General features: G+C 56.4%; 1 protein-coding gene across 1 annotated transcript; it reads right to left on the minus strand.

The window, feature by feature from the left end:
- Positions 1-179: 179 nt before the first annotated feature.
- Positions 180-6,743, minus strand: FUNDC2 (FUN14 domain containing 2). Its single transcript, XM_009907325.2, has 5 exons — positions 6,652-6,743; positions 6,028-6,178; positions 4,669-4,744; positions 3,384-3,518; positions 180-2,878 (listed from the first exon to the last, which is right to left on the minus strand). Exons 1-5 carry the CDS (start codon positions 6,668-6,670, stop codon positions 2,801-2,803), a joined length of 459 nt encoding a protein of 152 aa, XP_009905627.1. The 5' UTR covers positions 6,671-6,743; the 3' UTR covers positions 180-2,800.
- Between the last annotated feature and the right edge of the window lie 5,746 nt (positions 6,744-12,489).

The following is a 12,489-nucleotide window of genomic DNA, read 5'->3' on the forward strand; positions in this document are numbered from 1 at the left end:
TCTGAAGCCAGGATGGCAGCAGAATCTCCTGCCCTAGAAGCATCCCACCTATTGGGAAGGTGGGTGATTGGCACCAGGATCATCAGGGAGAAAGGATTTATTAAGGTAGCTCACGGTTACCTGCAGAGAAGAGGGCAGGCTGGTAGATCCCATGAGTCAAACACAAACCCAGGCTGCTTCCCAAGATCAGACTTCACACAGAAGCTATTAGAGCAAATTTGTTTAATAAAATACCACTTCAACAAGCATTTTACACACAAGATATAAAAACACCTGAAAAGCCTCGTGTGATTTACACCTTCTCATACTGTAACAGATGCCAGAAGTTGTTGAAACAAGACCAAAAGGAGCAGGGGAGGGGAGGGGAGGGGAGGGCTGGGGGGCAACATCTCATCTTGGCACCTGCAACAATGAAAATGCATCCCCACAGAGGTGGATTCAGCATCAAAGCTTCCAGTGTGGGCCCACGGCATCAAATGGTGCCAGCCATGAGCCTGACACACTGCCACAGCAGAAAGATTTGCCAGATCCTGATGTCCTTGTCCCTTCCCTGCCTGCAGACCCATCGAACTCACCATGATCTTGTCATTTGTTTCCCTTTCCAGCAGCAACTGAGGTGTCTTAGCTCCCTCTCTGGGCCATTCCTCTCCACAGCAGCAAGCTGGGACCCCGTGGAACAGAACCCAGCACACATTTCCCCGGGGCTGAGCAGAAAAAGTGATTTATCTGAGCCTGAAAAGCATCCCTAGGGCCTGTTAATGACTCTCTTTGAGCTTTGGCGTTGGAGAAGGCTTTGTAGGGATTAGTGCATCTCAGAAGAAGTTGTGTTACACAGCACACCAGGCAGAGGGGCAGCAATGCTGTTTTCCTACAGGAACATGAAATGCCCTGCAACACAAAGGCATCAATTCATGCACATTCAGCCCTGCAGGGTTCAAAGCCCACAGAAAGAACAAACCCACCACCGCCGTCCGTCACTCCACTCCCAAACACTCCTTTACTTTAGACCTATTTGCTGCAACACACCACTCCTGCAGTGCTGGGTGGCTTTTAGGAAGATCATTAAAAGGACCATGAGCTCAGCTGCTCCTTTGCTCTCCTTGGCCATGTGCAGCAGGACAGGAGCAAAGACACCAACTTCTGTCTCACGATCGCCTGCAGCCTAAAGGTGGGAAAACCTCAGCTAAGTCAAAGTGTTGCTACACTGACACTTCAGCCAGCAGAACTGAAGCAAAGTAACAACTCAGCCTCCGGTGTAATAAGCCCCAGCCCCAGCTCTTCCTGCAGCTCTTGGGGGAAGTTTCCTGTTTGTAGCAGTGCAGCCCAAGCAGCAGAGGAGAAAGCATTACACGGCACCGGAGACGGGGTGCAGCCCTGAGCCAGGTGCTGCATCCCCATCACCCCTGTGCAGCATCATTCCCCAGCATGTTTCCCACTGCAGTGAGAAATGAAACCCAAACCAACCAACCAGCACAACAAAACATTCATGGGAAAGCTCCTGCATGTACCTTCTGGAGGACATCATCATGCAAGTGCCCACTCTCTGGGAAGCTGGAATGCCAGCACAGCACAGCCAGAGCACAACACCTCCAAGGGATTTGTTTGTTTATCATTTGCTCTGGTGGGGTCAAAGTTCTGCTCTGCACACAGCTGCACTGCCCAAAGCCAGCTGAGGTCTGCATCTGGGCTGCCTCATCCCCTGCAGGAGGGTCAAGGACAGCACTCCAGGTTTCACATCCTCTCCCACCACCATTCCAGCAGAGCTGGCAACAGAGAGCCTGGACCAGTACAATATACCCTAAAGAGGGGTCTCCTGGTTACAATCCTGTCCCATACAGCTACAGCTCTAAAACATCACCAACACCAAACTGGCCAGAGAAGGTCACAGTAAGCCTAGAAACACCAGTCTGAGGCCCAGGGTGGTTTATAGTAAGTGGAAGAGCTTGTGCCAGCTAGCCTGGCACAAACAGGCCAAGCATGCTGGAAGGCTGCCCACCAAAAGAGCACCTCAGCACACTCAAAGAGCTGGGCAGTCAGCTGGCAAGCAAGAAAGGCGCTGTACAGTGCAGGAAGCTTGGGTGACTTTCAGAACACATGATGAAAGGGCCTGAAGTGTCACTCATGGTGCTCAGTTTCCATCAGCAGTGCTGCAGTTCCAGTAAGGAGTATAAATAATAGCAGAGGAGAAGCCAAACAGCCATCTATGTGCAGTGCAATGGCAGGGGGAGGGCAGGAGAACCCCCAGCACCACATGTAGCACGAACTTGCTCTTTATCCACCTGCTCTGGACACAACTCAGACTGTCCCCTGACACTTCTGCATCCATCCTAGGACAGCCAAGCACATTTTGGATTGCACATAGCATCTCTGTGAAGAGGGAAGCACAGGGGTAGAAAAAGTGCAAGCTAAACAGCAGTGAGCAGCTGACAGCTGTTTTACACCAGAGAGTGGCAGACAAATGTCCATTGAAGAGCCTTGAGCACCTGGGAAGAACACATTCAAGAGATTTCTCTGCCACCACACATTTATGAGGCTGCAACTCCTCATACTTGGTGGGGAAAAGAATCACAACAATACACTGGGAGTAATAAGCTTCCAGATGGGATCCCAGCACTCTACCAGCTCAGACAGAGGAAAATGCTGAAAATCAGAAACAGCACTGTAAAGAAAAAAGGGCTGGAACCTGTGAGCAGAAGGGACTGAGCCTGTCAGAGACATCCTTTTACTTCTAAGTGAGAGAGAACAGCAGTAGAGGAGGAGGAGGGCAGGGGAGGCTGGGCATGAAAGTTGAGTGCAGTTTCTAGGATGCCATTCCAAGCATGAATCCTCCAGCAAATCCTCCAGTCAGGATAACATTCTTCTTCAGAAATATGATCACCTAAAGAGGGGAGAGAAAAGCCAACAGAGTTCAACAAGAGCAGGTCACTCATCTACTCCCTGTATGAAGACATCCTTCAGGCTGCTCTCCAAGGTGAGTGATGCTTGCAGAGGCCACTGCTCAGGTCTGGGAAAGCATCCTACCTGATGTCTTCTCCCTATTGTCCCTGCTGCATGGACAGCCACCAACCAGATTTAACTCCATTCACCACCACATTTTGGGCCTGCCCATCCAGCCAGTTTTAACACCCAGCAAAAAGCACTCCTGTCCAAGCTATGAACAGCCAGGCTCTGCAGAATGCTGTGGGAAGCTGTGTCAAAGGCTTTACTGAAGTCTAGCTAGACAGTATCCACAGCCTCTGCCACCTCTTCAGTTCTGCTGTCACAGAAGCACTTCCTCCTTGCATTTGGACAATGGAAGACCCATTAAGAGCCCACGAGTCAATCCCACTTTCTGCTGTCCCTCCAGCTAGGCACATGCCCCAGCCCTGGCAGAGCTGTCTCACCTCATCCACTCTGCTTTTCACTTCTGGAGACATTTTGTTGCCACTGCTGTGGAACTTCAGCTGCTGCTTGGCTTTGTTCACGTCCCGCTCCACGAGCTTCCAGTCCACTTTGATGTACCCTGTGTGGTTTGCAATCTAGAGTTTGGAGGGGTGGCAAGAAAACTCCTCAAGTCACGTCCTGCATGACCATGCCCAAACAGATAGCCTTGCCCACCCACCCTTCCTGAGCACAGCCACTTCCCACACACTGCTCCAGTGGGCATAAAAGACAGATAAAGGCCCACCCCTGTAGCTGTATTAACTCTGCTGCAACATCTGCTCCACACAGTAATCCCCTGGCAGCAGGGCACTCGTTGCAGCTTAGCCTCTTTTGGCCTCTATTCTCTCATGCAAAGCTGGCACTGCCTTCCCCTCACAACTGCCACGCATATTGCTGGGACTCTCTGCAGCTCTCCTGCTGCTGTGGGTGGACACAGCTATTAATAGCCTGTTCCTCTCTAAATATTTTATCTGGTCAGGATGATTCAGCAGTGAAACTCTCCCTGCTCAGAGCGAGCTTTTGGCTTTTAGCAAAACAAGCAGAGCCAGAGGAGAGTGGAGAACGAGGCACACACGGGACAGTGCCTGAGAGGCAAACAAACGAGACTGCTGAGCATGACCTGAGAGCTGTTCTGCCTCCTGCAGGATGTATGAGCTAAATGTCCACATCCAAGCAGCTCCTCTCAATGCCAAGGTTCTCAGAAGTGGTTGAGGACAGAAAGAGATCTCCGTTTCCCTCCTCTTCCTCGATGCTTCTGCGCTGGCCTGACTCCTCAAGCAGCCAGGTTGACAGACAGCATATCACAGGCCTAGACAAACCCCTCTTGACATCCAGGGCTGCTCCTGCAGGCACACCATCTCCACAGGCATAGGACTAAAGACAGTAGCCAGTTCTGACCAGAGGTTCCTGCAGCAGCACCATGGTTTGCTGCACCTGAAGGCTGCCTCCTGCACTCAGGTGCCCCTGCAGTAAGAGCACCCCTAGGCCTTTGGCCTGGCCTTTGCCAGCAGACCCCAAGCCTGTAGGACCCCTTGGCAATCCTTCGGTTTTCACACACTGAACCTGCTCTTCTGCTGCCGCATCTGTGTGCCTTAGGGAACACACACCCTGGGCATCCACGGCCTCCCAGAGCTCCTGGCAGAGCAGGGAACTGGTCCCACATGTCTCAACACATAACAATCAGCAGACAGCCCCTCGTCCCCAGCAGTGCAGCTCTTGGAAAGCCTGCCCACTGCTCATACACACCTGAAGCAGGAAAAAGCCACCTCCCACTGCTGTTGCTGCCAGCTTCCCGACTTTCTGGAAGATGAATCCGGTGCACCTACAAATCAACCAGGATCCAGTCAGGAGAAGGAGCAATCAAACACAGCCTCCTCAGCAGGCTTCCCACAGGCAAGGCCACCTGGGGCAGCAACCACCCAAGCCTCAGAGACAGCCTGAAAAGGGCAGGAGAAACCTCCACGCAACCAGCCAGAAGGGATTTGTGTCCAGCCAGAGGTGATGCTTCCTAGCTTTTTGCTTCTCACTGTCACGTTTCAGCCTGTTTCAGTTTTGATTCTGATCCTTATCTCTTCAACAGCAACCTCCTCCCAGAAGAGTAATCACAAACACGTGATTTCACCAACATCAACAAGTGATTTGAGCTGGTTGGGGTTTTTTTTCCTTTTTCCTTTGGTTTTTTTTTTGACTTGGCAGCATCATCTCTGCAGGGAAATTAGGCAGCACATCTGCTGCTGCTTAGTGGTGGGGCATGGGAAGCAAGCCACAAGGCAAGATCTCTGTTGGCCAAACAACTGCTTACTTTTTCCCCCATTTCTCAGAAGAGAAAAATGCTGAAACTAGTAGACAGCAGTGGCCTAAAGCTGTGCTGGTCTCCAAACTCAAGGTGGAAGACACCACTGCAGTCACACCAAGCACCATGCCACTGCTCAGACTTTGACTACAGTTTCCTTACCAACACAGCACCCTGCTTGTGCCCATTTCTGAATGCAGCCACTTGGTGAAAACACAACAGGGAGATGGCCAGCTGGTATTTTTATCAGACAATGAAGGTCTGTCATACAACTGTGAATGGTTCCCCTCATGCCTGATGAAGAAGTCAGGCACGGCAAGAAGCAGAGTACTTACACTAAGTTTTCAGCTCAAGCAGCACTACTATGGCAATGAAGTTGCAAGCAGAGCCACAAGTGCTTGTAGCAAGTGCTACAACCATGCCCAAGGTGCACTAAGCCTTGTGCAGATGCTGAAGCACATCCATCTCCAAGAACGTGTCCTTGTTCCAAGAGCCTCATATTTGCTTGTTCTAAATCCAATGCCATTACTTTAGGCCAGAAGTTAAAGAGAATTCTCTCAGATCAAAAAATAAGTGCCTGATGCCACTGCCTTCCCTAGCAGACAAGTCTCAGTTCTTTAGCTCCACGTTAGAGACAGCTTTTAAGACATCCCACAGTCCAGCAGAGCATGCCAGGGCACAGTGGGCTGAGCGAGCTGGACAACCTGCCTTCTCTGCAAGACTGCCAGATGACCACCCTGCACCTGCCAGCATGCTCCCAAAAGCCTGGCTAGTGCCCACATGGGCAGCAGCGGGAGCCCAGCACATCTTACCATCCCGTGACCCCTCCGATCACCAGCTGCGTGGCCACGTTGTATTTCTCAGCGCTCGACCCTGAGCTGGGGGCGAAGATCTTGCGCCACCAGGGCCGGTTCTTGGTGTACTCTGCCAGGTCCAGCACGTTGAACGAGTCCTCCTTCGCACCTGCAGGCAGCTGGAGAGGCTCAGGGCCAGCACCGCCGTCCCAACAGCCCCCCTGCCGGTGGCCCAGCGCCTCCCCGGGGACGCGGGACCCCCGCCCAGTCAGACAGCCCAGGGGGGCCTGGCACTCCCCCTGGGCTTTTGGGGACCCCCAGGCGCCACGCCCTTCCCCAAGTGCCTCAGACCCCTCCCCAGGGCCCCTCGGGCGCCATCTCCGGGGCCCCTCACCCCCCCTCAGCGCTCCCGCAGGTCATGCCCCTGAGGAAGAGGTGCGGGCGGAAGGGGTGCTCCAGGAGCTGCCCCTCGGAGCGCTCTCCGGGCGGTTCGGGCCGTCAGGCGGCGCCAGGCCCGGTACCGGCCGCCGCGCGCCGTCAATGGAGAAGGCGCCGCGTAGGGCACGGCCCCCGCTCTGGGCCGGGGGCGCCACGCTCGGGGAGCCCGAGACCCCGCCGCCACGCCGTGCGAGCCCGGCCCACCTCCGCCCGGCACCGCCATGGTGCCGCTGGGCTCCGCTCGCCGCCACCCCCGGGACGCCGCGGGCACGTGACGCCGCCGCGCATGCACCCAAGCGCCCCGGCCCCGGCGCGTCACGGGCAGAGGCAGCGCGCGGCGGCGGGGGCGCGCACGGGCGCGGCGCGCACGCGGGGTGTCCCGCGCTCCGCAATGGCCGGGCGCGGGGCTGCCGTGCGCGGCTGTGCCGGGGCCGTGGCAGCAGCAGCTCCGGTGCAGGGTGGGCGCGCAGCACCAGGGCGCTCCCAGGCTGCCCTGTGAAAGCTCCGTGAAGCCCAGGCGGGTTTGCTCCCTCTGCCGCGGGGGCTCTGGCGGTGCGAGCTGTCACCCTGCAGAAGCGGTGGCAAAAGGCTGAGCTCGCAGGGCCGCTCAGCGCCTGAACTGCTGGTGCTGGGTCGCACCGTGGAACGGGGCAGATGTGTGAGGAGCCGGGGGCTCAGGCGTGTTTGAAGCAGCACCGGGGGTCTGCCGAGCTGCGTTGAGCGCAGGCAGCTCTGCCCTGATGCGGCTCCCCCTGCTCCTCAGCCCCTCTGGGCGGCCCAGGCAGGCGGGAACATGTTGCTGCCCCTCTGACAAGCACGGCTCCGATTTCTGAGTCGTTGCTCGCTTGAACTCCTGCAGAACACAAGCCACCTCCTTCGCACTTGGGGAGGTGACCGCCTAGGAAGGGGTGGACAGCAAAGGTGCAAAACCTGAGACACGACAGGAAAAAATAGCTATCCTCCTGGGGAGACTGTAGGTGAAGGAGGAGCAGGCTTGACCCTCCTGTGGGGTTAACGGAAACCAGCGCATGAGTGGGAGCAGCAGTGCAGGCAGCGTGGGTCGGGTCGGGGAACACAAGATTCTGGGAACGAGCAGCATCACTCGTCTGCGGCAGCTGGGACATCCCACTAGCAGACAGCCTGGTGTCTCCTTCCCCGTCACGGGCCGGTGGGGACGTGTCGGGAGCCACGGCAGCACCGCGCGTGTTTCCTGCGCCGCCCTGATTAGAGGGAACTGGCCGGAGCGCGCTCGAACCGAAGCGGCGGGACAGCCCTTCCCCGGGGACCGAGGCGTGATGGCTGCCACACGGTCACCCCGGGCCGGCTGCTCCCCACAGCAAGTTCGGGCCCTGAGATTCCACCGTCCGAGGTGCTGAAGGCCAGGCAAGGCAGAGCTGGAGGGGTGGGTGCCACGGGCAGGCAGGAGGAGAGAAGCTGGGTGTCCAGTCGGGTGTCCAGCCCTTGGGCCCCTGTGTTGCCCCTTTGGCTTTTGCTCTCATAATAACCCAGAGAAGGAGACTGCACTCCATAAGGGTATATTTACTCTCTGGCAGCCAAAGCCACATGGCATTGCTCAGGATCAGGGCCTCTCTTTGCCCTCCCCACACTCCCAGAGAGCCCTCCCTGGTCATCCCATCCCCAGCAGATCAGAGGGCAGCTCCCGTGGGTGCAGTGTGGCCACCCTAGGTGACCCAGTAATCAGATGTAGCTGTTAGTGAGACTGTCAGACAGATCCTACACTGACTACTGAGCAGCCAAGGGCACCATTTCTCTCCAGAGTCTTCACCTTGGCTCTAGACAGGGCTGGCAGGGGGCAGAGCAGCTTCCCCTGGGAAATGAGGATGTGGTGGCTGGGGAGGGAATGGCAGGGGGGAGAAAAGCCTGGAGGCAAGTGGGTGGCTGGCAGCAGTGTTTGACCTTGGAAATCTCATCTGAACACTGGTGCTATGGGACACTGTAGTCTTCTGGATGTATATGGTGGCCTCCCATCAGGGTACAGCTTGTGTCCCTGGTTTTATCTCCCTGACCTGAGCAATGGGCTGCCCCTGTGCTCTGGGTCTATCCAGAGTTCCTCTTGTACCTCTTCCCCTCTGCCAGCTGGGAGGTCCTCTGTGTGATCCCAGGGGCACCCACTGGACTGAGTATCTGCAGCATGGCACACTCTTTCCCAATGCATGTGCACTGTGTCCTGGGGCATGCACTCATCTTTCTCCTGCAGCAGGGAAGGAGCTGGGCTGATAGGGGGCTGGAAGTGCTGCTGGGCTGGCTGCTTCTGTGCTATGGGATCAAACCCAGCTTGGTACAGAGGGTGGCACAGAGGCCAGCAGGCAAAGTGACAGAGCCCAGCACTAGCATCTCAGCACCCTGCAGCCACTGGGGCTCTCTACAATGTGCCTTCCTGGAAATCATCTCTGTTCAGCTCAGGAGACACATGCACAAAATGCCATTCCCCACCCTGAAGGCTTCCCCTCCCTCCCAGCACCACCACCACTTCCCAAGCTGCACAGCCGAGCTGAGCCACAGCTCACCAGCCCAACATGAACTTCCAGCAGCCATGCATGGGCAAGGTGAGCAGTACTGGGCAATAACCCAGTCAGCAAAACCGTGTGCCCTAGCAAACCATGTGCCACACATTTGCACACTCTCCCTCCCTCCCCCAGTGCCCTTCTGGGCGGCTCAGTGAGGCACCATACCTGGACATCTCCACCAGATGCCAAAGTCTGTTGACAGGAAAAGTGCTGCTGATGCGTGGGGACCTGAAGGGCTGCTGGGTCCTGGGGCTCCCAAGCTGCTACTCTGGTGGCTCAGTGTGGTGTGGCCCCGACACTGCCAACCTCGTGGCCCTGGCCACGCAGTGCTCTGCCCAGGCTGCCACTACGTTGCTGCTTTTGGTAGGGCAAGAAGCAAGGTCTGAATTCCCCTTCCTCCGGCCGGGACATTCGCGTTGGTGTCACTCAGCCCAGCAGGGACAGCCCCCTCTCCGCAGCCGACTGGGGCACGCTGTAGCTTGCAGAAAGGAAATTCACAGCTCAGCCTTTTCAAAGAGTTTTTCAGCAGGGTTTCTCTCTCTGCCACCATCCTTCCTTCTCTTTTCTCAGTTTCTGGAAATGAAGCAAACTCAAGCTCCTGCCCTTTATGTCACTCTGTCTCTAGAGGTGGGGGCAACAGCCCATGTCCCCCCAGATACCCTAGGGACTTTTCATTGCAGGACAGGTCTGCCCCAGCCTCCTCCACTTCCATGCCACCCAGGGGAGACAGGGTCCAGGTGTGATATGGGTAGCAGCAGGAGGTGCTCCAGCTCAGAAGTGCTGGTGACAGGAGCCATGCCTGGTCTTTTTGCCAAACTGACAGTGCCATGTGGCACAGCCATTGACTTGGTGCCCTCTGCCCATATGAGTGCTGGGAAGGGAGAGTGCACCGTGGGTGGCTGCTGCTTCTGAGATACTGTGCTTTCCTGAGAAGCTGCTATGAGTCACTTGCTCTCTCACATACACACACAAAAAAGTCCCAGGAGAGATTAGACATGGCTCACTTTGCTCTGAGTCATTTCTAGCAGCCACAGACACATATTGAGCTGAGGAATGCACACTTTGGGGGAACAACCAGCACTTTCTGCATGCACCTGGGTCCTTGACCCTGGCCAAGCAGGTTTCCCTGAGACTCTCAGTGTCAGGAGCCTGTCCTGGTTTCCCCTTCACACCTGCACAGGAGGGCAGGGTGCTGGCACTGCCTCCCTGGCTAGAGGTGCTCACGCTGTGCCTCGCTCCAGGCAGGACTGGAATGTCAATGTGTCTCAGCAGCTGTCTCAAAGGTGCGACTGTCTGCTGCTGCCCAGCCCATCCTGGCCCAGCCAGGCATGGGCAGTGCTGATGCCTTGCAGTGGCACACACATGGGTCTGCAGATCCCTCAGGAGTGCCAGAGCCTCCCCACTTGCTGGGGCCACGCGTGCTCTTGCTGGGGCATGTGGGCTCCACCTTAGCAGGCTGTGCCAGGAGGGAGCTGGGCTCCCTGTGGGTGCCTTCGCTCTGCACTGGCTCCTGCATGCCTGCAAAATGTTACCTGCTGTGTGCAGGGAGAGCCAGGATCTGGGCCCTCTCCTTCAATTTATTCCAAGGGTTTCAAACTTGAAGCCCCAAGCAGCACGTAGACCCAGCCACAAGCACGTGGAGGAAATGTTTCTCAGCAGCTTATTGCCTCTCTGGGAGCAGGCTGGTGATGTGAGGGCAGCACTTTCTACCCTGGCTCCTGCCAGCTCCTCAGGGAGTGCAGGAAGGAGTGGGAAGCCCCTCAGTGGGCTGGGGGTTTACAGAGGCTACTGGGGAGTTCCACTGGGTGCTCCTTGCTGCTGTTGTGGGAGCCATGGCCAGCTACAGCTGCACAGGATGGTTTTCCCCCTCTGGCCTGGGGAGGGTTGGGAAAAGAGGGGGGTATCCCCAGAGAGGTGGTGAGAACCAGCTCCATTCTGAGTGAGGGCAACAGAGAGCCATCACCAACCCCACAGACATGGGGTGCTCCTGCACAGTGAGCCCACGGGGCTGGGATGCTCACAAGGACATTGCCAGGCTGTGCTGGGCTGCACAGGGCAGTGAGACATTGGGTTCCTGCGTTCTCTGGGATTGCTCCTACCCAGGGGGCTCAGCTCCTATTTTCTGCCCCATCCTCTACCAGTCCCATCTGCCCCACACTAAGGATTCATGTCTGGAACCCCCAAACACCTCTCTCTCCACTGCCCCCACCATCTGCCTCTGTTGCCCAGGCACCAAGAGCTGTCACACAGATGGCTCTGCACACACTGGGACTGTCACCCCAGGGGTCACCACCCCCCCTGCACTCTTCCTGCCCTACAGCAGCATTGATAGGACATTTCCCCATCTTGCTTGCCCAGCAGATGCCCCTCTTACAGGAAGGATCTGGAGGTGCTGGAAGGTGTCCAGAGAAGGGCCACGAGGATGAGCAGAGGGCTGGAGCTGCTCTGCTGTGAGGACAGGCTGAGGGAGTTGCAGCTGTTCAGTCTGGAGGAGAGAAGGAGAGAAGCCTCCAAGGAGACCTAATTAGCCTTGCAGTATCTGAAGGGGGCTACAAGAAAGCTGGGGAGGGACTTTTGAGGGTGTCAGGGAGGGATAGGACAGGGGGGGATGGAAGAAAAATAGAAATGGGTAGATTCAGATTGGATGTTAGGAAGAAGTTGTTCCCCATGAGGGTGGTGAGAGCCTGGCACAGGTTGCCCAGGGAGGTGGTGGCAGCCTCATGCCTGGAGGTTTTGAAGGCCAGGCTGGATGCAGCTGTGAGCAACCTGCTGTAGTGTGAGGTGTCCCTGCCCATGGCAGGGGGGTTGGAACTGGCTGAGCCTTGAGGTCCCTTCCAACCCTGACAATTCTATGATTCTAAAGCATTCCTCCTCATCTTCCTGCCCCCTTGAGCCGCGGGCCAGGCGCTTGCTGGCACGCACGTGTGAGCACCGGTGTGCCGTTGGGGCAGAGGGGAGCAGGACTTCCTGGGCTTTTCAAAACAGATCATTGAAAATCTCTGAGTTTAAAATGGGAGAACTATGTAAAAATGTTTCACTGCCCCTTCTCTGAGCTGGTCTGCAGGACCCTGGGAGCAGAAGAGTGAGGAGCAGCTGGTGGGAAGGGGACTCCCCAGAGATCACTCCAACCCCCTTCCTCCCATGTGGCTCAAAGCAATGTTGTATGGCTAAACCATCACAGCTTGGGGTGTAGGCACCCAGGGAACAGGGATCTGCCTCACCTATGTAGATGCCTGGGGGCATCCCTGGCTATTTGCCCACTTCCAGCCCTGTTCCTGCAGATGGAAAGCGCTCTGCAGGCTCCTAGCAGTCGGGGCTCCTGCTTTGGAGCAATAATCCATCTGCATCCTGGAGGCAAATTTTCCACTAAATCACCATTTCCACATGCTGCACAGTGCTAGCAGGCACAGAAGGCAGCTACTGGCTCCTTGGTGGGCTTCAGCCCCAGGTACAAGGGCAGGCTGACCTGCTGGGAAAATAGAAGCTGCTGTAGTCTGAGCAGCAGCAGGGTGCT

Source organism: Dryobates pubescens, chromosome 18 (assembly GCF_014839835.1).
Source record: "Dryobates pubescens isolate bDryPub1 chromosome 18, bDryPub1.pri, whole genome shotgun sequence".
Lineage (NCBI taxonomy): Eukaryota > Metazoa > Chordata > Aves > Piciformes > Picidae > Dryobates > Dryobates pubescens.